Here is a 21,690-nt window from a genome sequence, read left to right on the forward strand (position 1 = left end):
CATGGTTTTAATTTGGTGCAGTAGATCATTAACATAAGAGTTTGTGGAATGCGGTAGCAATGCTCTATTTATAGTATATTTATATTAACTCATTACATTTACGTAAACTATATTAATTGTTGTTGTTATGCGCTTATAACATCAACAATGGAAGCTCGTTACGTACCTAGTTCGAATTCCTTCCACAAACTCGCGTAGAGTAGTTAGTATCTAACAACCCCGCACAATAGATCCAGTGAGAGGGCCCGCCGGGATCGCGGGCGTGCCCAACACGATCATCGTGGGCACGATCGGGCGCCCGCTCAACGTGCGCTGTCTCGCGTTCGGCTACCCCAAGCCGACCATCTATTGGTACAGAGGACGCAACGGGCCGATGGTGCCGTACAGTAGCTCGCTATACGAGGCGAGGGAAAACGTGTTGCAAATACGCAAGTTGAGCGTGGAGACGCTGGGAGAGTACCTGTGCCAAGCGTACAACGGGATCGGGAAGCCGGCGGAATGGACGTTCTCGGTGACGTCATACGAGGAGGGCGCTTCGCCGCCGCCTCGCACCGAGCCCACCGCACCCACCGCGCCCACCGCACCGCCCACCACCGAGATACAAGTACCCGTCTACACTGGTGAGGGATAACGCCTGCATGTACTGCCTTGCATGATTTGCATGAATCTGCTTCTTTTGATCACACTTACTTTGTCACCTGTCTTGTTATGTACGGGTGATGGAATGTTATAAGAATCTTGCCAATGATTACGATGATTTGCAAGTTATCCTTGATTGCAAATATTTCTGAATTTAAGCTATCGTTATACTTTATATTCATATAAATATTTGAGCTGTCTAAGATTGCAGCTCTATCAAAAATAATCTGGGAATGAAACATATTTTGTTCTCAGGTTTGATTTATATAAATGTCTATTAATGTATGAAAAATTCAATACCTATCCCAATATATAAAATGAGTTGTGTCGTTCTTGTATTCATTTTACTGATCATCTATTGCAAGTGTGTTGAGTAACATTTTTTTCAGTTTCAAAAACTTTCTTAAATTATTCCAACATAAAACGAAGTCCTGTCTATAAAAGTTTATTTTTAAGTACCGTCTTTACTTCTTAATACCTAAACAGGTTGAAAATTACAATTAAATGTCCACGTTACTGTTTTATTTTTATAATCATCAGTTATATTATGTACTTAAAGCATCTCACACGCAAGCATAAAATGTCCCCAAGAAATATAAAAAACGACGTGTGGCACTCGAGGACTGCCGCGGTAAAGCTATTGCATGCTATGCCTTCAAGCCACACCTCCGCCCGTCGGAGTGGGGAGCGTGAGGTATTTTCGTTACGGAATTTCTCGATACGGTCCCCGCGCTCAAGGCCCGCGATAGAAGCAATGCAATAGCTTAAAACTCTGCCAAAAAAAGCTTAGAACATCTATTTAATTCATTGACCACCGAGCGGCCCAATGAGACCACGACACAGTAGATTTTCTATTGTGTCTGTGATTCCGGGGGCTGAGTTATTAATGAACTCTCACACAAACAGTGCCGGTAACGACGCGTATCCGCATGGAGGCGACGCGCGTGCACGCGGGCGCCACGTTCAGCGTGCCGTGCGAGGTGGACGGCTACCCCGTGCCTGACGTCAGCTGGACCAAGGACGCTGAGCTGCTCACGTCCAACGATAGGATACAAGTCACCGGTATGGAATTGGAACGATAAATACTGTTTTTTGTTTATACAGGAACTAATGTAGCGATAGATGATTCAAAAGCGATTTCTACGAATGGTAATGTTCTAAAGGTTCTCCATTAAGTAATAATAATGTGTATGTATCTGTGCATTTTCGTAAAAGGTTTAAATGTTTTTTAAACTTTGCCCATTTAGGTACCTATTTAACAGGGACGACTAAAATGATTAAGTATATTTTTTGTGTAATTTTCGAAAATAAGTCATTATAGAGTAGGAAACGTATTCTTTCCTATATTATGTTACAATTTATATATACAGTTACATGACTTTCGTTGAGTTCTAGAGCTATCGGTAACTCCATTGAGCTACGAATTACTTTAGTAGACATAAACATAATATTAAGTATGCTAAGCGAAAACCACGAACAAAATCATCAATGTTAATACATACCTGTATTTTGAATATCACAGAGGCTCGTCTAACGATATCGCACGCAAGCACGAATGACAGCGGCTTGTATAGCTGCGAGGCGGCCAACGCCTACTCTTCACACTCTTCCACGGTTCAGATCACCGTTGAAGGTAATGTATCTTTGTAAACCTCTTGTCTTTGGCTTTGTTCAAAATTTTTGCATCATTATTAAAAAAAAATAAGTCAATTCTTTATTGAAGGGAAACATTCTTATTCTTTTCTTTATTTTCTTCAGGATTCGTTCTGCATATACTTACTTTAATAGTATTTTGCGTTTGTAATGATTTTAATGACCAATTCATAAATCCTAATCAAAATAGAATTTTTTGGCCAACAAAATTGGTTATCAAATAGGTACTTAAGTACTGGTATATTCTTAAGTCATTTAGTAAGCAGGTATAGATAGTAACTATTATCCGTGGTGGTGTCTACAGGTCTGTACATCCCGCCCACGTGCAAGGACAACCCGTACTTCGCCGACTGCAACCTCATCGTCCGCAGTAACTACTGCAACCATCATTATTACTCAAGGTACCTATTTGTTTCTTAGAATAGACTCACTAAACCTTCCCTATTTTATAAATTTAAATCTCCAACAAAATCTCCTTAGATATTATATCCCCCTAGGTACCTATGTAATTAAATCTTTAAAGGAAATCGAACCCACGACCATACTAAGACAAAATTTGTTATCTTTTGTTATAATAATATGATTCATTTATGAGTTAGTTTCAGCAAGAAAACAAGGCAATAACAATTCTTAAAGTAATATAAAATTATAATAACTATAACTTAGAAATGAATTATTATTAAATCTCAAATATATTTCAGGTTCTGCTGCAAGTCATGTGTAGAAGCTGGTCAGCTCGATCCCATGAAGTTAGACATGCAGTCCAACTTGGTCGACCGGCAGTAGGCTGAGGACGCATAGAAATAGATATATAGATAGATACGACATTCAATGTAACACATACAAACACACACACAAAGTCCCAAATTCGATAGTAATGTAGTGTATAAACAATTGAAAATTCATAATAATTTGGGTCTTAGCTTGACGCATACCTAGTTAAAATTAAGTCGCGTAAATATCTGAAGAAAGCAATATATCCACTGAACACTTATTGCATTAGTATAAGTCGTGCCTTCAACAAAAACAGGAAGTAAACAGTAATGTTACCTTTAATCCACATGTAAACGAAAGAAGTAAAGACCCAAAACAGAGAGATTATATCGTACTTAATGTCATAAAAATGAGAAACTCAATATAAATAAAATCATTATTTGCACATTGTAATAAATTTCTCTCGTGTTTTGTTCTATCGGAATATGACTTTCTTTATGAATTGACCCGTTAAAGGTCTAAAATATAAGAAAATCAGAAAAATATTTGTTGTTGTCTTTGTTGCGTATGTATTGTATTTTAGCAAAGCTAGCGGAAATTTCCAATTGCAAAACACATAGTGCCATATTCAAGATATTGTTTACAATAATAAGTTCATTATGAGTAGGATTGAACTCTATTTGAAGTTATTTTGATTGTTCTCCAAACTGCTTAAGGTCTCTAACTTGTTTTTACTTATAAACACTAACTCTATCTTATCCATTCCAGTTTTTTTCAAATGCCTAACCTTTACAAATTAACAAAACATAAACACTACTACGAATGTATTACACGTGGAATGTTACAGACAGCATTACCAATAGACTTAATATTGTAGATAGATTAATTTTATGTAAATACTTACGTCACAACTAGGTAATACTCGTATAATATAATATTCAGTCACAAATATAGAGCATAAGACGAAACTTTATACTTTGTGTTTCAAGAATAACCTACAATAAATAAAGTAAATTTATACATGAAACATAAATTTTCGACGTATTTAATCCAAATTGTGCAATAAGTCAAACGTAAGGCATGTATGAAGTAGGTACTACACGTAGTGCTAGAATGAATTATTTATTTCATGTGTTAATGAAATGCATAATGTTTCATAGCAATAAGTTAATGTAACTGTGAGTCATAATAAACTTTTTAAGGCATTTTTATAATGTTACAGTGTAAATATATCAACAATAAATTTTATAAGTGCTACTGGTGTTTTTTTTTTCTCTACAATTTATGAACAAAATTATCAGAAAGGTACCTATCTAAGTAAAAAAGTCATAGTCCTTTAATTTATAGTAAAGTGCACACACCTGTGTCTGTCACTGATAGTTAATTAAGGAACATATTGAACCCCCTGAAAAATATAACGGTGCATTTACATCAAACGAGCTCATTCTAACCCCACTAAACAGGCGTAGAGCATTCATTCGTTGTTCTTAGTACGTTTGAAAAGATTCTATAAAATGTTCTACAGCTGATACTGAATATGAGTTTTCGTTTATACTAAAAAATCACCAAGGAATGCTCTTGCTCTAGCTCTAGCGTTATGTTCGTTTTATGTAAATGCACCGTAATAGGAATGAGACGTGTCATGCAGTCGGGATTTGGCTCTATTTTTTTTTTACGCTTTTGATAATGCGTACTCTACATTGTCTCTCTACATACTCTACATATTCTACACGCAGTTTCCGTGTATAAACACGCATTTATTCAGAGACGTCAACAAATCAGCTGTTTGACCTCTGTGATAAACGATGATACGATGACCGCCGTAATTAATTGATGTTTTTACTTTTATAAGTAAGTGAGGTTAAGTATACGTATCCTTTACACAGATTATCTACACATATAATATAATCGTAGGAAAGTCAAATTGTACATTGAATATTTTTTACAAGAATCGAAGCCAAAAATATAATTTTTAGAATTTTTGTCTATTTTCGCGGTATGTACGGGCTAAACTCAAAAAGCACTGCATGGATTCACTGCAAATTTTGCAGAATATTAATAACAGGTCGGGTCAACATCGGGTAAAACCGCGGTTACTAACTATATACCTCACTTTCATCTTATTTATGTATCGCTTTAAGAACAAATGTTAGTATTTGAATGTAACGAAACCACGAACATAGGTACGACGGTAAGACGTAAGTTACGTACCTATTGTTAATTGGTAAAGTACATAAAAGAGGAAGCGAGTTATTAATAATGAATTGCTAATATTACTAGCGAGAAGGTCCTGTACCTACCTATCTAAATACCTTTAGAAACGCTTGACCACAATCTTGCCTGCCTAATATTACCGATTCCAACAAATACCTTATAATCAATACTACTACTGTACCAAAGCCTTTTTAATACACTGAGGAGTTTTAGTACACAATTATGTAATTAATATAGGTGGCGACTCTTCAGACGCCACCTATATTTGTATTTATTTAAACTCCAAGAATTTTAGCCTATCTATAATAAAGTCGTGACGAAAAAGGAAAAATGCGAAAACAATATGCAAATTCTTCGAATTTATTTGTTATTAACTATGTATTTGTTTCACGAGACATGTATCATTTGAATGATAATGAAATAACATTTAGGTCGGATTCAATTCTAAGAACTTATCATTAAGTTTTCGCATTTGACACCGAATGCAGATCTTTCTCCGGTTATCCATTTGATAATGAAACCAGGAACAGTGTGCGACTGACTGTCCGAGAGTACTTAATCAGTGTTTTGCATAGACGCATAGCCAATATGCAAGTTACAGTAACTCTACTTTTTTGTGTACTAATTTCTATCGTTCACTGCAGTCCTTATAATGGTAATTATATTAATTTGTAATAAGTTATAGAATTTTTTTAATATAAGTAATTTTATATCTAGAGTTCCTAAATCAAATACCTAGATGGTTTGTTAGCGACGTAGTTGTAGTGCGTATATTACGAATTCATGAGATTACGTTATTACAAAAAAATAATCAAAATAATTTATCCTATAGGTAACCAAAAATTTTCATAATTTCGATCAAAAATCAACTTTAGAATTTTTTTTGAGGCACGAATTTACTTGGTAAGACCATGGTAAGACATTGTTTTTTTTTCAGGTCTACATATACCATCGGAGTGTGTCGACAACCCTTTTTTTTCGGACTGCAGTCTTGTTGTGAGAAGTAAATTTTGTAACCACAAATTTTATTCAACGTAAGTAAATAAATATATTTTTAAATAATATTTAGTAATTTGTTTTTTAAAATAATTTACAAAATCTATTGAACTTTCGTCAACAAACAAAACTTTATCACAGAGCAAGAAACTTTATCTAAAGGTTTAACTGCAGTACATAATGTTACCATTTAATTTTTAAATTATTATTATATCCCTGAATTGAAGATGCACTTCCAGCAATTTATTTTATTTTCTAGATTATATTTTCAGTTTCAGTATTAATTTCAATAAATGTGCTGGTAAATAAAAGTGAGTTGTTACTCATGTTATCTCATGAAATGAAAATTGACAAAAATAGCTTATATTACTCTTATTTTCTAGATATTGCTGCGAATCGTGTACAACAGCGGGTCAACTCGACCCCGTGGGCAACCTACGACAGCCTATTAGTGATTATTATTAGAATTAGTGTTTTTGTTAACTTATTTGTAGTGTTTCCACGTTCACTGTGCAGCTATGATGAGATTACCCCATAAAGGTGCTTATCCACCAGAGATATCCGAGGATGCGTAGCGAGGAATGTGTTTTATCGCATCAAACGCTAATTAATTAAGCCACAATTAAGCTATATGATTGGTTCTTTACAAACACATCCTCGCACATCTCTGTTGGAAACGCAGTCTAAGTGTAAACACAAATTGTTATGTTTTTATTGCCCCCCGGGTTGTTGCGAAATATTTTTTCTTTGTTCTTGTTCACACGAGTAAGAGGTGATTTTAATTTTTCGAACAACGTATGACCTATTCGTGGCCCGTGGGTGCACGTGTGATTTATTATTCGATCTGATGACCGATGGGGTCATGCAGTGAACGTGTGATAATTAGAACGTAGTTGTATGAATAGATATGTAGATTTATGTCTCATCGTCACTCGCATTCTATGTATTTTTATATATGAATCTGTGAACTAGTATCGCCGAATACTTACTTTTTAAATCGTATTTGAGATTGTATAGAAAATATAAATATGTAACCAATTGGTATAATTATGTGTTTTATACTATTCTTCTAAATAAATTTCCTAGAATGTCCTATTCAATTTTATGTAGACAAATTGTAATGAAGTACATAATTAACTTTAAGTGACTGTAATGCACTATGTGTAAAATGTTATTTTGGTCTATAATTAGGAGAGATTAGTATTGAAATAAAACAAAATATGCAGTAACATAAATTTTTATTTACATCCTGAATTTCACAATCAATATAACAAGTAAACCGCCTACGTCCGGCAGTCGGCAGACCGAGTACATCGCTCGCTATATACACCTAACCTGTGCGTCGTCTGTGCTTCCCCACCTGTGACGTCATCTCCGCTTTGGACTCTAAACTATGTCTTGTTTTACGTTACAACATCAAGAATATTTAGTGTTCAGTACCCTAAAGCTTGGTTAATATTGTACCAAATGCTTGCAAATCCTTTTACTAATGAATATTTTTAAAGTGAAACTTCTTTTGGCGCGTTGAGATTAAATTTCAAGATCGTGTCGTGGCAATACCGTCGTGTCATGGAGTAAGACGACGATTTTGGTATCTTTGGATCAAAGAAGTTTCACTTCTGACACGAGTGCTCGGCGCACACGCTCTTTTTTAATTTTCCGGTACTTTCTACGCTCCTAAAATATATAAATGCAGCTAAAAAACAAAAGTTATACGTCTGCTTCATACACAGATACGAACTTAAGCTCATTCTTTCAAAAATGTAAAGTATATAAAACTACCTTTAAACTTGAAAACTAACGATTCTAATGAAAATACTGCGACTGTAGAGACCCAACAGCACTATAATATGGAGACATCACGTGCGATCAGAACACAGACAAATGCAGAATACATTTTTCGCTTACAAAATGCTAGAGCACAGCGACATGTCACTTTGGACGCTTAACCTTGCCGTCACAGTTAAATATAAATAACCGATATACATTATACGTATCGCTTCTAGTAATTTACGCCGTTAAGTCCAAAACAAAAGTCTGCCAATATCGAGTGGTTCAGTAGGTGTCGATTATTGTCGCTAAATAAAACTATACGGCTGGGCCCATACATAATTTATTAGTTCTGTTTAGTTCCCGAAAGCTTCACTCCGTACCGAATCTCTTTACAGTACAATAATAATATGATCTTAAATACAAAAGTTAAAACGCAATAAGTTTTATTATATACATCAAATTATAATTTAACACGTCTATATAATACATAGTTATTCGAGCGAACATCCAGAATCGTCTCGCGAACACTGAACGTCGCCGGACACTGGATATGTACACGCGACATGAGGTATTGTAAAATAAACTCTAAGTATATATACAGTCGAACCTCCCTATGCTCCGATACACCACGCATCACATTTTTACAAATCGTAAAACATTCATTTTAGGTTACAACTATTACGACAGGGCTTCGTATCGACAGAAATAATAAAAGATGCAGATATGCACATTATATGGAATTTAATGAATCTACCACACGTACGAGACTATAAAATTTACTATGAATGCTTTCCCCGAAACGGGATGGAGCGTCGACTGCAGCCACAAATAAAACCGCTAACATTTACACCGCCGCGTACACATATCGCTACACAATTGAGTATGATGCGGTCGGACGCCGTAAAATAACTTACCGGGCCGCCGGAGCCCGTTATAATATCACAATACACGTTAAACTAAACGGAGCTCGCCGAACGCCGAGTCGAGTCGCCAGAACGTCCTACAGATAAACTAAATATGAATTTTGCGGGGTGAGTATGTGGGCGCTCGAGCGTTGGCCGCCAAATAAACACGCGAATCGCAGCAGCAGTGTGCGGCTGGGGGGGGGGGGGGGGGGGGGGGCTCAGTCGAACACGTGCGACACGATCTTCTCCATGTCGTGGTCGATGTCGGGCGCGGGGCGGGCGCGGGGCGCGGCGGGCGGCGCGGCGGGCAGCGTGAACGGCTCGTCCAGCTCCTCCAGCCCCGCCGGCACCGGCAGCTTCGCCAGCTCCTCCTGCAGCTTCACGTAGTGACGCTGCGACAATACACGGTTATAAGTCATGTGGCAATGTTACGTTTTGGTTACAATTTCATAAATAAATAAATAATAAAGGGAAAAATCGACGTTCTTCTTTTTGTTAGTTCAAAATTAAAGTTATAAATTCTGACTACTAATAAATCGTCCCCTTACTGGTAAAACTGACTAACTGCACATTTTTACAAAATTAAGTTATATACACCAATCGATTCGTCCCGTCAAGATCTATCTTCAGGTAAAACCCGTTATCTTCTACGGTGCGTAATTACAAAGTTAGCTTCGGCTAAAACAGCCTTTCTTGCATGATTCTCCAAAATTGCTTCTATAAAAAACGATTAAATTGCTTTAGGATATTATTTAAAAAAATGTATACTGTTAAGACAATGTTTCGCGTTTTAACACGTTTTCGTTTATTGACACTTGTATTCATCATACACAGAAACGATTCATTTAAAACCAGTTATCCTACAGTACCTAGTTGGTTGCGGTTCTTTAAATTTTACAAAATTATTGATTAACACTTCATAAAATAAAAGTTAAAAAGCTTTAGTTACTTTTTCTTGAATATTAGTTAGCGTTTTTGCCTTTTTTGAGGCAAGTAAAATAAATTATCCGATTGTAGTACATTATTACTGAATTACATTAGTTTCACGCTTTTTAAATTACTTCAGATAAAACAAACTACAAGCGCCCCCTCAGCGTATTCTTCATTTTTCTTGAAATTCTTCTGCAATTTCTTAGATTATTTTCTGATAAAACATTACCTGAATAATGGGCCTATAATAACAAACCACTAATAACCTAGATTACTGATGTCTACACATCTTAAAATGTTGTCATACTTTCAAATGCTCATAACTCCAGTTTATGTTTTGTGCAGATAATCACTTTTACCAGTAAGGGGACGAAATTTAATATAGACAGACAGAGATATAATTATGTTACCGAACATATCGACAAATCAAATGTAAACATTCCATCATTTCTATATGTATTGCAATGGTATAAGAAAATAAAATACTTAAATTATTATTTATATGCAAATAGTATAAGAGCCAACATGTAACCTAACATGTTGGAATGACAACTAGTCATCTGGTATTCACCTTGAGCGCCATGAGGTTAAGATGTATGGTGCGCTGCGTGCGCTCGTCGCCCGTCTGCCCCTCCAGCTCTGTGATCCAGTTGGCCACTGTTTGCATTATCTCGTTGCGCTTTATCCAGAAGTGCGTTTGGATCACCTGCACACCAAATAATATCTTATTAGCATTACTATTTGATATAAATCGCAAAACTAAACGAATTCTTTGAAGATAATTAACTTTTTAACATAATATTTTGGTCCTTCGAGCCAAAAAAATATAAACAATATTAATACATTCAAACTGATATCCTGATATTATAACGTATAGCACAGTTACATTTTCACTACTTCTTATTATCTACTTTTTAGATTTGGTTAGTCGTTATCCATCTTACTAAACAAAAGTATTAAGTTCTAACGTAATTTTAATTATTTGTTTAAAATATACACAACAGATCTCGATCTTTTGGGCCTATAGGCGTTTACATTATTTTCGGTTACAATAGCAAGTTTGGACTTAAAAAAAAAAAACAACTATATCCCTGCCAAAAATAGGTCACCAGCTCACCTCCTTAAAGCATGGCTCGGGCGAGCGCAGATGGTCCAGCATGGCCCAGCGCACGCACGCCTGGTAGATGTTGGAGTTGTACTCGAGCGACGCGCTGTTGCCCACGTGCGTGCCGCGGCTGCGCTCGTAGCCCGGCTCGTTGAAGTACGGCTCCGGCACCAGGATCAAGGATTGGATCGATACCAGCACCTGCAGGACAGACATAGTCATCATTATTCAAAAATACATAACGACGCTACAAAATTACATCTTATTGGTGATTTGAATTTGGTAAATACAGTATTTCCCTTGATAGCAACGCATAAATAAACGATAAATAAAAATTAAAGCTGATAATCACTGAAAAAAGTTGCCATAGTTATAACAAGCTTTTGTCTCTCAAGCTTTTATATTTATTTTCTTAATGCCGTAATGAATTTATTTAAGTTCGAGCCATTACACATAATCATACTGTGTTATGAAACATCTTAATATACTTATATAAATCTCGTGTCACAATGTTTGTCCTCAATGGAAACCTAAACCACTTAACCGATTATAATAAAATTCGCACACCATGTGCAGTTCGATCCAACTTGAGAGATAGGATAGTTTAAATCTCAAATCGTTTTAGAGAAAGCGGGCGAAGCCGCGGGCGGTAAGCTAGTATTATTAAAAGAAATTGTTGTAGCAAGTAGCGCACCTGCAGGAAGCTGGAGGTGTGCGCGTTCCACTTCTCCTCGGGGCGGCCGTGCCACGTGTTGAGCACGGAGAGGCACACCTTGCCGTCGTTGTACAGGTTCGGGTTGAAGCGCACCGAGTGCCGGCCCGTCGTCTCCAGGTTGATCAGCATCGGCACCGCCGGGTACTCCGCCGGGAAGTACACGTCCAGCACGAAGCAGCCGTTCGCGTACGGCGTGTCCGACGGGCCCGTGATCAGCACCTGCAACGTGTGTGCGTTAGAGAATGCACAGAAAGTTCATGTTTGTCAAGTATTGTACGCAATTATTTTGTAGAATGAAGTAATACATTTCAAATATAGCATGTTGTAGCTATAATATGCGAAAATGCAGATTAAAACTGATATAAGGCTAATGTCTAAATCGTAGAATATTAGCTAAGAATGAAATAAGCTGATCTAAAGTTTATTAAAAGTATAATAAACTAGCGGTCCACCTCGGCTTCGCCCGTGGTACATATTTCGCAATAAAAAGTAGCCTATGTTCTTTCTCAGGGTCTAAAGATTGTCTGTGCCAAATTTCATCAAAATCGGTGCAGTAGTTTATGAGCCTATTCGTAACAATCATACAAACAAACAAAGTTTTCCTCTTTATAATATTAGTGTAAATTTTCCTCTTTATAATATTAGTGTAAATTTTCCTCTTTATAATATTAGTGTAGAAAAAGTAAGTTTAAATAAGACGAGGTTCTCAATGAATTCATATTTGAATGACTACGTCATAGTTTGAGTGAGTCTGTGCGTACGTGGGTGCGTGCATTTGTATTCACGTACGTGCGTGTGTGTGCGTGCATGTGCGTGCGTGCGTGCGTGCGTGTGTGTGCGTGCATATGTAGGTTTGCGTGCGTGTGCGAGCGTGCGGGAGCAGTGCCATCACCTTCATGACGTCGAGGCGGTCGGTGTCGGTGCGCACGAACACGCTGGACGAGTAGGAGAGCGGCAGGCTGGTGGCGAGCGTGGCGGCCTCCTGCGCGAGCCGCTTCATGCGCGCGGGGTGCGTGCGCTCGCCCGCCGCGCGCACCGTGGCCTCGAAGTGGTACGGCACAGAGAAACGGAACCCGCCCTCGCCGTCCTCCGTTATCATCTCGAACGTTTCTGTGCACGTCACAAAATAAGCAATTATTACAAGCTTCGTATTTGCTCCCATTTCTTAATTTAGCAAAACTCATATGAAAATTTTATATCATTTAGTAACTAAAATAACGTTATCCGTACGTTTGATGTTATTAATTAATAATGTTAATTCTGATACAAAAAAGCTAAGAAGAAAAAAATGCAATACACGGAAAGTACATATAATAAAATGGTAAAATAATACAAGAGAACAAACATGGTAATGGTCTTTTAACCTCAAAATTGCTAAGTTTATTTCCATATTAATAAAATTCTTTATTTGACATAAATACCCATAATTACCTAAGGCAGTTAAAAGATATTAATAATGTCTCACCAAACTGCATGGTGCGCATGAGCTCAATATACCGCGCCTCTCGTCCGGCGCCGCGCACGGAGCGCGCCACGCCCACACTCTCCGCTTCACTCTCTGACCGGCACATTAGCGCTGATGTCGCCTGTAATTCACAATATATTATTAATTATTTTAAAATGTGTAGTTATAATATTTAAACGATTTGGGCATCATTTCCACAAACGGTAGAATTTATAGCGGGTTAAAAAATGTATTTTCTTAATTTAGTTCATATACAAACTTACCTGAATGTCAGCAATAAGTGTTGCAAGTCCTTCGTCTTCTTCAGATAATTCTGAATTACTTGATGTACTAAATCTTTGGCTATACGTCATTTTTCCGAATATGTTCTTTTTACTCATCCTGTAACAAACAATTCAATGATTTAGATAAAACGAACAACTGCTACTTTGAAATGAAGATTAAAGCAATGGCCTTTGTATATTATTTTTACCTACATACATATATGTGCCATACGACAGGGAAACTTATTACATAACGCCGTTCAAATCTTCTTTCTTCTCGTCTTTATTGTAGTAAATTTTTTTCCTATTTTAACAGGTGGACCATCCTCATTGTTGCTCATTTAAAAACGATTAAAACACTTCACCTTCTCCACGACGCATTACGTAGTCGGAGGCCCTCTTACTTACAATCACAAATCGTGTTCCCGGTCACACACAGCACGCACACGTGCACGTACCTGAGCTTGGTGGCGTACGAGTTAGTTGTGCGGCTCATGCTGGCCAGCAGCGCGGGCAGCGGCCGCAGCGCGCGGGCCAGCCGCCGGCAGCGCAGCGACGCCACTGCGCGGGCCACGCGCAGCACGCACACGTACACGTACCTGAGCTTGGTGGCGTACGAGTTAGTTGTGCGGCTCATGCTGGCCAGCAGCGCGGGCAGCGGCCGCAGCGCGCGGGCCAGCCGCCGGCAGCGCAGCGACGCCACTGCGCGGGCCACGCGCAGCACGCACACGTACACGTACCTGAGCTTGGTGGCGTACGAGTTAGTTGTGCGGCTCATGCTGGCCAGCAGCGCGGGCAGCGGCCGCAGCGCGCGGGCCAGCCGCCGGCAGCGCAGCGACGCCACTGCACGGGCCACGCGCAGCACGCACACGTACAGCGGAATGTGGCGTGACATGTCCAATACTATACAAGAACAACACAAAAAATTATAACAACATAAAAAAACCTGTTCATAGTTTTTCTAAAATATAAAAAGGAGCTTGTATGCTGAGCATTCATGTCAAAAGTGAAACTTCTTTTCAAATATATCAAAACCATCGTCACGTATGGCCATGACGCGACCTTTAAATTTTACTTTCAACGCGCAAAAAGAGAACTTAATAAAAATAATACCTGAATCATTCCTGAGGTAGGAGCAGACGGCAGGTACGAGCGAGCTGTTAGCGACGAGGTCGATGAACTCAGGCGGGAGGTGCTGCGTGTCGCCCTCTTCCGTGTCTTCGATTTCCTGTGCCTCCTGCGAGCCTTCTTCGGGCGGCCATTTCTCGCCCGGATTCATATATGAAGCTAATACCTAGAATAAAATATATTATTACTAGTTATTATTATGTGATAATTTATTGTCTGTTTAAAATGGATGTTATGTCGTTCTTTATATTTTTTTATTTATTGTTTAATTTAAAAATAAAATATTTTAATTGACATAATACCTGCAGCAGCACAGTTACGTGCTCCTCCTCAATCCGTTGTCTTACGAGCGCCTGCTCTACGTTCCACGACTGCTGCGTGGAGCCAGTACCGAAGCCCGTTCCTTTGGCCCAGTATAGTTGAGCTTTGTCTTCTTTACCGCCGCCGTTTGAGGTTTGATTGTTCTGTTGAAGTTAAACATAATTATTATTCAAATATTTCAACAAAAGAAAATTGAAATAATTGTTGTGTTAACTATGGATATAAGGGCAATAATCTATTCTTTGTAGCGACAAACACGTGTGAAAAGTTTGTAACGTTAATCGCACGTGTAATGTTACGTTACGTATGTGGCGTGTCTTGGTGTGGAATATGTATGTGTAATTCCAATTCAATAAATTTAGGGTTATGTTTTATCTCGGAAATCTCACAGGAACGTGAACTATGCGGGTTTATCTTTGACTAGCTGTGCTCCGCGGTTTTACCCGCAATACTCTGCTCCTGTTGGTCTTAGCGAGATGATATGTAGCCTTCCTTGATAAAAGGGCTTTCTAATACCGAAATAATTTTTCAAATCGGTCCAGTAGTTCCTGAGATCAGCGTAATCAAACAAACAAACTCTTCAGCTTTATAATATTATAGTATAGATAACGCGGTCGGAGCCACGGTCGGAAAGTTAGTAACGTGTGTGTGTGTGAAGGTATCTTTACTATATTACTAACGTGTGTGTACGATTAAGTACCTAATCGTACAGACAATATACAAGTTCCTGGAATACAACGCGTCGATTTTGCACCTTTCATTGTAATGTATTAATTATTTTACCACAAAATAAGTTAGTTCACATTCGGATTCCGCACCGGGCGGAGTTCCATCCTTACATCATCTCATCTCATCCCATAAGTCTAGCGAACAAATAAATATATCTCAAATCTCAATCTCATATCTTATAAATTTAACCCCAACCCGCCTACAGTGTGTGTGTAGGTAAGGTTTACGTACCGAGGCGGGTCGATGGTGCGTGAAGACCGCGAGGCAGGCGAGCACGAGCCGCACGGCGCCGAGGCGCAGCAGCGCGCGGCGCAGCGCCAGCGCCGCGTCGTCCCGCGCGCCGCGCTCCAGCAGCCGCGCCACCACGCGGAACGGCAGCGTGCCCAGCGACCACGTGCCGCCGCCCGCGCCGCCCGCGCCGCCGCTCACCACTATGCTGCCTGACAACACACAGACACAATTTCATTGTAACGCTTTCAAGACAGAAAAATTTGCTTAAATCCTTAGTAATTAGGGCGTAAAAGACCAAATACGAATTTTCTTGCAGCTTGGATCTTAGAAACTGCTTGTTAAAACATGATTGTTGTAAAATTGTTATGACAATTCAAAAATGCTTCTAGAAGAAATCTTATTGACTGAATAAATGCTAGAATTTGAAAAGCTTATATAAACATAAAAGCAAATATCTTACTAATGCAGAATTTTAAAAATTATAACAAATGGCAGATACATTTTTACATGTACACAATAATAAAAAACCGGAAAAAGATAACGACTTTGGAGTGCCATCCCTTGAGCTCTTATTTCTACACATTTCTATATTTCTAATATGTACTCACGGCCATCCTCATCATGCGCGACACCGAGTAACAACCGCAACAGATGCACGGCACGTTCGCCCTCTTCAAGCAGCGCATGCGCATAGCCCGGCAGTTTGAGCAACAGTGCTAATGCCACCAACGCATGTGCGGGCACACCAGCGCACGCGGCACTTTCTTCTGCGGACCCTCCGTTTCCACCACCACCGCTTCCAGCATTGGCCGCAGACGTTACACCTAATTCTACTACCTCCTGGAATACATTAAAATAACACAAATTATAATAACAAAGTACATAAAAGACACAAAATGAAAACAAATCAGCATTATAACTGTTTTTATTTTTATTTATTATGGAGGTAATATTTATAGTGTATAGTATTTTATCAAGTACACTCAGCACTCTACAAAAAATAGCATTACACATTTGTATAAAAACTTACCTCATAAGTGGAATCGTCCAGTTTCACCCAGTCCAGTTCGTGCGCGTGTTGATGATGCGCAGGCGGCGGTGCGGGCGCAGCATGGGGTCGCGGCAACCTCGCAGCTACTAACGCTAAACCACCACACGCTCCAAACTCGCGTAGCACTGCTCCACTTCCCGACCCTGTACCATTCGAGCCGGGTGCCGTAGACCCACTGCCTGAAGCATTGCTAGTGCTAGATGTGGGATTCGTGGTAGTGGTTGTAGTGGTAGCGGTGCTCGTGCTAGCTGTTTCAGTGCTCGTCCCCCCGCCATCCCACATTGGACCTGTCCATGTTTCTGTCGATTAATATTTGTGAAAATTAAGTTTACACAATAATATTTTAAAAGAGGATAATGGTAAATAGCCTTATGCATAAATGGCTTTCAGAAAAGTAGTGTTTTTCTACGATACGATATACGACACCCTAGCATCGATTAACATATTTAAGATTTTTTTGGGACAAAATAAGCTACACCCTTTTTTATATTAACTAACCTCCAGATGTATTAAGATGCAGTGTGAGCGTAAGGTGTGGCCCGAATTCATGCGGCACGGCGGCACAAAGCTGCGCCAGCGTAGTGCTAGCGGGTATGTAACCTTCTATACCGGTCACTTGCACTCGGATAGATGACTCCAATAATTCTGCAACATGATACATAGATTGTAGAACCATTTTCTTTATAATAAATTTATAACAAGTTGACGTTATGAATCATTATTTTTATTTATTTCACTTGAGTACTAAAACTAAAAATAAAATTGCATGTTAGAATTGACTACGGGATAACTTTATAAGGTGCGATGAGAAGCCTTCTCTTGTGCATGGCTTCTCTGTAACACAGCTATAATAATTATACTCTGTCCATTATATTATTTGCTTTTTGACAGCTTCACGCCTATGAAGGATTGTATCGTTTAGGTTCAAATGTCATACAAGTAATATTGTACTTCATGGACAGGCCCCGCCCACTTAGTGATGTCTACACAGAATTATTTATGGTTCGATAGATTATAATAATCGATAGAAATACTCTTTAAAATATATCCGATACAGAAAAACTCTTCTATTATGTTATGTAATTTAAACATAATGGCAACCAAATTATAAGATAGACACCAATAAATAATAAAATATTAGTTTAGTTTAGTTTTAACATAAAATGCATCGATATGTGGTCTTATTATTACATATCTTATTAGTGCGTTTACGTTGTAACTATTATTTACATACCTGATTCGATTTATGATAATATTTTTAATTTATAATCGGAATGGTATCACAATCGATAATCTTTTGGACATCACTTCTGGTATCACCCGTCGAGCTGTCAAAAGGCAATTCTTATAGTGGACAGACACAATACAATACTGCTCAATCCTCACCGTCCGTAACAGCGAGCACGTTGGGATCAGCGTTCGCCTTGCTCTGCCGTTTCTTGCTGCCCTGCTGCTTGAGCGTAGTGTTCTTCACGTCCTTGACGCGCTTGTCCTTGGACGCGGACGCGGCGGCCAGCGACAGCTCCCACGCTTCCGCGACCGTCATTATCGCTGTGTCTGACGCGCTGCGTAGTACTGATGTACAGCTGGATGTTGATGGGTTGCCCGCGCTTAGTTTTGCGTTGTCCTCCATTAGTGGCACTGCGGGATATTTACATATTTAAAATTGTTAAACTAATTTGTTAAATTTATTTAACTTGATACAAAATGATATAATCGAATTGATATTGCATACAACTACTCCTCGTGAATGCTATGAAATTGAATATAGTCAGAAACACATGGCATATTTTTTGCTGTTATAACTGAATTATTATTTTCATACTTAAATACATTATTCGGCATTTGAATAGAGCAAAAAGTGTCTAATAAAAATCTTAAAATTTTTTGCGCAAACTTCACCTCCATAATTCATTGATCCTTATTCGTCATAATTCTAAATTCTACAATGAACATTCTCAGAATATAGTAATTACAAAAGCTACATACACGGTGGGCGGTGGTCCGCGAGCAGCGTGCGCACCGTAGTGTGCAGCGGCAGCGTGAGCAGCGCGTGCGCGCGCGCAGCAGGGTGGGCGGGGGCGGGCGGCGCGGGGGCGGGCGGAGTGGACGGCGAGCCGCCCGCCCAGCGCAGCGCCACCGTCGCGCGCTCGCCCGACAGCACCAGTCGCAGGATGAGGGAACGCGTGAACCCGGATATGCCCTCTGGTCCTGCAAGTGATGTAAGGAGAAAGTCTTACACAGTTGTTAATGATATTTTACAGTTTGTAGCTTATCTAGTTACAAGTTCGACTTAAGATTTCAAATGTCCTTTTTGTAAAGCAATTAAATTTAAAATAATATTGCACTTATTTTAGTTAACGTTATCAATGGGTTTGTGTTTTTGTTTTTATACAAAATTTTCAGATAATTTAGTCAGTTACAATCACTATCCTAAGACCAAGGAAACAGTAGTAAATCTAAGTAAATCTAATATTACTTTAGATTGACGTGTTAATAAAACACGTTTAAATTATGCCTTACCGGTACATTGCATCGATTCCAAAATGTTGTGCAATGTTGACGCAAATAGTTTCTGATTGGCAGCGTGGCACACCGTCAGCTCGGAGAAAAGTCTTATTGTGTTCTCTTCTAGCTGGGCGTACAGGTCCATCTCACGCCATGAGCTAAATGAATAATGTCCAGTTAAATTTGATTGTACAAAATTGTGAAACAAATTGAATAGGTACCATTCAATATGAGAAATCAAGTTAAAAAAATTAGCAAAGTAACTAATGAAACACAGAACAGTAAGAACATAATAGAAGTGCGATGTGGGCGTGGCCCACGTGTCACTAGTAAGGTAAGATCACCTAACTCGCTCTCAGTTGTGCGCAGAAAAATATTCGAGTCGGTTGTCAAATTTACTGTCAAACCTTATTTCCATATTTATTCATTATTTAGAGCGTGTTGTTCGGTATTAGAGTGGAAAAATGATAGCAGACGAAATAATATCAGCAATCGAGGCATTTCATACCATCGGTTAGTCTTATTTTAATTTATTTTAAATATATTTTATGTTACAACTTCGCTTGTCGTAATTTGTCAAAAATTTATAAAAATATTAAGTCAAAATGAACCTTAATCCATAAGAAATAAGTACTAATATAGATTGAACGGCAAACAAGGCTTTCTGGAATATTATTGCAATAAACAAACGAATGTCGGATTAGTGATGCATGTGGCGCATATCGACAGTATCGATACTTTAGAAAAGACAAACATTATAAATATTAAATTTTATTTTATTTTTCCTTAGCTTTCATTTGTCCTATTTATTTATAGATTTTCGAAAGAGGCTAATTTAAAAGAGAAATGGATAATAAATGCAACGTGACGAGTTAACTGGATGCCGAACAGCAATAAGCAGTCTAACAAAGGCCACCGATACATCAAACCTACGGCAGTTCCAAGATTTAAAATAATGCATATTTTCTGTTTGTTTTGTAAATATAGATTTATACTATTCTATTCCGTTTTTTATTTAAATATAATAATATGAAAAGACGTACTTAGTAGTAATAAACATACTCCAAAATGTGACACATTATTCTATACTCATATAATAGAAAGAAAAAAAAATGCACAAAAATATATTTATTGTGAATTATCGATAACAAGGCTGACATCCCTTAGAGCATAGCATCAGGTTAATGTCAAGTTAATGTCATTAATTTAGAGTGACACAAATTTCAACCTTATCTTTATGTGTTGAGGTTCAAAGTTATATGTATTGAAAACCAACGCCCTCTGTTGTGGAATAGCTGAATGTTTTCGAATTTGGAATTTCTGAGCAAAGAGAAACAAAACAGCTAATATACCTAGGGATGTTATACTAAAATAAACCGTAACTTGGTTCGTTAGGGTACATATTATTGAAATGCTAAATTTATAACCTAAGTCAGTTTTTACTCAAATTAAGCTGTCCAATCAAAGGCATAGTTTACTTGTAGTGACTGTATTACTATCGGTTTAAATGTGTGAGTTTGGCGACACTGGTTTTCATACTAATTATGACATTATAGCACTTCTATTATGTTCTTACTGTTCTGTGTAATGAAATGATAAATACTGGAAATCGATAACTTTTTTTCTTATAAATACCTTACCCCGAGGCTAATAAGCCACATATTTCCTTAATCATATATGTTTATTACTTCTTAAACAACTAAATTTAGTTTTATGGTGATAAAATTTTCATTCGAGCATATTCCAATTCTAGAGTAAACTGAAGCCTTTTTTATTTATAAAAAATGAATTATTTATAAAACCATCATTTCCCATACCTATCGTGCGATCGTGGCTGACACAACAACGCAAGCAACGGGCGCCAGAAAGTAGCTCCAGCACCACCAAGCCAGTCCTTGAGCCGTCGGTCCGCGCACATCAGCCGCGCCCACTGCACTATGTCGCACACCGTTTGCATTGAGGTCATCTCTGAAAACGATATAATTCTTGTAGACCATAAACTTTACACAATAACCTAAATATCTAGCTAGGTCCCTTATTATTTCACAAAAATATGAAGTCTGAAATAGATAAATGTTTCGTACTTTTGTATCCATACTTAATATTATAAATGCGAAAGTAACTCTGTCTGTCTGTCTGTTACTCAACCACGCCTAAACTACTGAACTAACTTGCATGAAATTTGGTATGGAGATATTTTGATACCCGAGAAAGGACATAGGCTACCTTTTATTGCGAAATATGTACCACGGGCGAAGCCGGGGTGGACCACTAGTAATTTATAAGATGTGTAACTCTGTTATAGTATTTCAGTCAAATCATATTATACTTATAAATATTCAAATTGATG

The 21,690-nt window shown here is 38.2% G+C and overlaps 2 protein-coding genes and 1 long non-coding RNA gene across 7 annotated transcripts in view; 2 read left to right on the forward strand and 1 right to left on the reverse strand.

Annotated features, from left to right (window-relative positions):
- The window catches only part of LOC123699775 (papilin), a 91,789-nt gene extending 87,526 nt beyond the window's left edge, over positions 1 to 4,263 (forward strand). For 4 of the 5 annotated variants that reach the window (XM_045646800.1, XM_045646797.1, XM_045646796.1 and 1 more), the window contains 5 exons: positions 231 to 620; positions 1,546 to 1,701; positions 2,162 to 2,272; positions 2,597 to 2,693; positions 2,994 to 4,263. In XM_045646800.1, the coding sequence (XP_045502756.1) occupies positions 231 to 620; positions 1,546 to 1,701; positions 2,162 to 2,272; positions 2,597 to 2,693; positions 2,994 to 3,078 (839 nt within the window). In that variant the 3' untranslated portion in view covers positions 3,079 to 4,263. The remainder of the gene's footprint in view (positions 1 to 230; positions 621 to 1,545; positions 1,702 to 2,161; positions 2,273 to 2,596; positions 2,694 to 2,993) is intronic. The other variant, XM_045646798.1, reaches the window with a different exon arrangement.
- Positions 4,264 to 5,722: 1,459 nt separating this feature from the next.
- On the forward strand, positions 5,723 to 7,445 carry LOC123699795. The gene is made up of 3 exons (XR_006752564.1): positions 5,723 to 5,875; positions 6,158 to 6,254; positions 6,600 to 7,445. It is a non-coding gene; the product is annotated as an uncharacterized LOC123699795 (long non-coding RNA).
- Positions 7,446 to 7,804: 359 nt separating this feature from the next.
- Positions 7,805 to 21,690, reverse strand: part of LOC123699774 (baculoviral IAP repeat-containing protein 6) — a 39,998-nt gene continuing 26,112 nt past the window's right edge. Inside the window, exons 42-59 of the mRNA XM_045646793.1 lie at positions 21,158 to 21,308; positions 19,356 to 19,498; positions 18,822 to 19,043; positions 18,219 to 18,473; positions 17,331 to 17,477; positions 16,812 to 17,131; positions 16,390 to 16,621; positions 15,782 to 15,990; positions 14,803 to 14,964; positions 14,486 to 14,666; positions 14,113 to 14,275; positions 13,373 to 13,490; positions 13,110 to 13,230; positions 12,537 to 12,754; positions 11,624 to 11,863; positions 10,942 to 11,130; positions 10,396 to 10,530; positions 7,805 to 9,286 (exon numbers count right to left, since the gene is read on the reverse strand). Coding sequence (XP_045502749.1) covers positions 9,113 to 9,286; positions 10,396 to 10,530; positions 10,942 to 11,130; positions 11,624 to 11,863; positions 12,537 to 12,754; positions 13,110 to 13,230; positions 13,373 to 13,490; positions 14,113 to 14,275; positions 14,486 to 14,666; positions 14,803 to 14,964; positions 15,782 to 15,990; positions 16,390 to 16,621; positions 16,812 to 17,131; positions 17,331 to 17,477; positions 18,219 to 18,473; positions 18,822 to 19,043; positions 19,356 to 19,498; positions 21,158 to 21,308 — 3,380 coding nt within the window. The 3' untranslated portion in view covers positions 7,805 to 9,112. The remainder of the gene's footprint in view (positions 9,287 to 10,395; positions 10,531 to 10,941; positions 11,131 to 11,623; positions 11,864 to 12,536; positions 12,755 to 13,109; positions 13,231 to 13,372; positions 13,491 to 14,112; positions 14,276 to 14,485; positions 14,667 to 14,802; positions 14,965 to 15,781; positions 15,991 to 16,389; positions 16,622 to 16,811; positions 17,132 to 17,330; positions 17,478 to 18,218; positions 18,474 to 18,821; positions 19,044 to 19,355; positions 19,499 to 21,157; positions 21,309 to 21,690) is intronic.

Source organism: Colias croceus, chromosome 18 (genome assembly GCF_905220415.1).
Source record: "Colias croceus chromosome 18, ilColCroc2.1".
NCBI classification, from domain to species: Eukaryota; Metazoa; Arthropoda; class Insecta; order Lepidoptera; family Pieridae; genus Colias; species Colias croceus.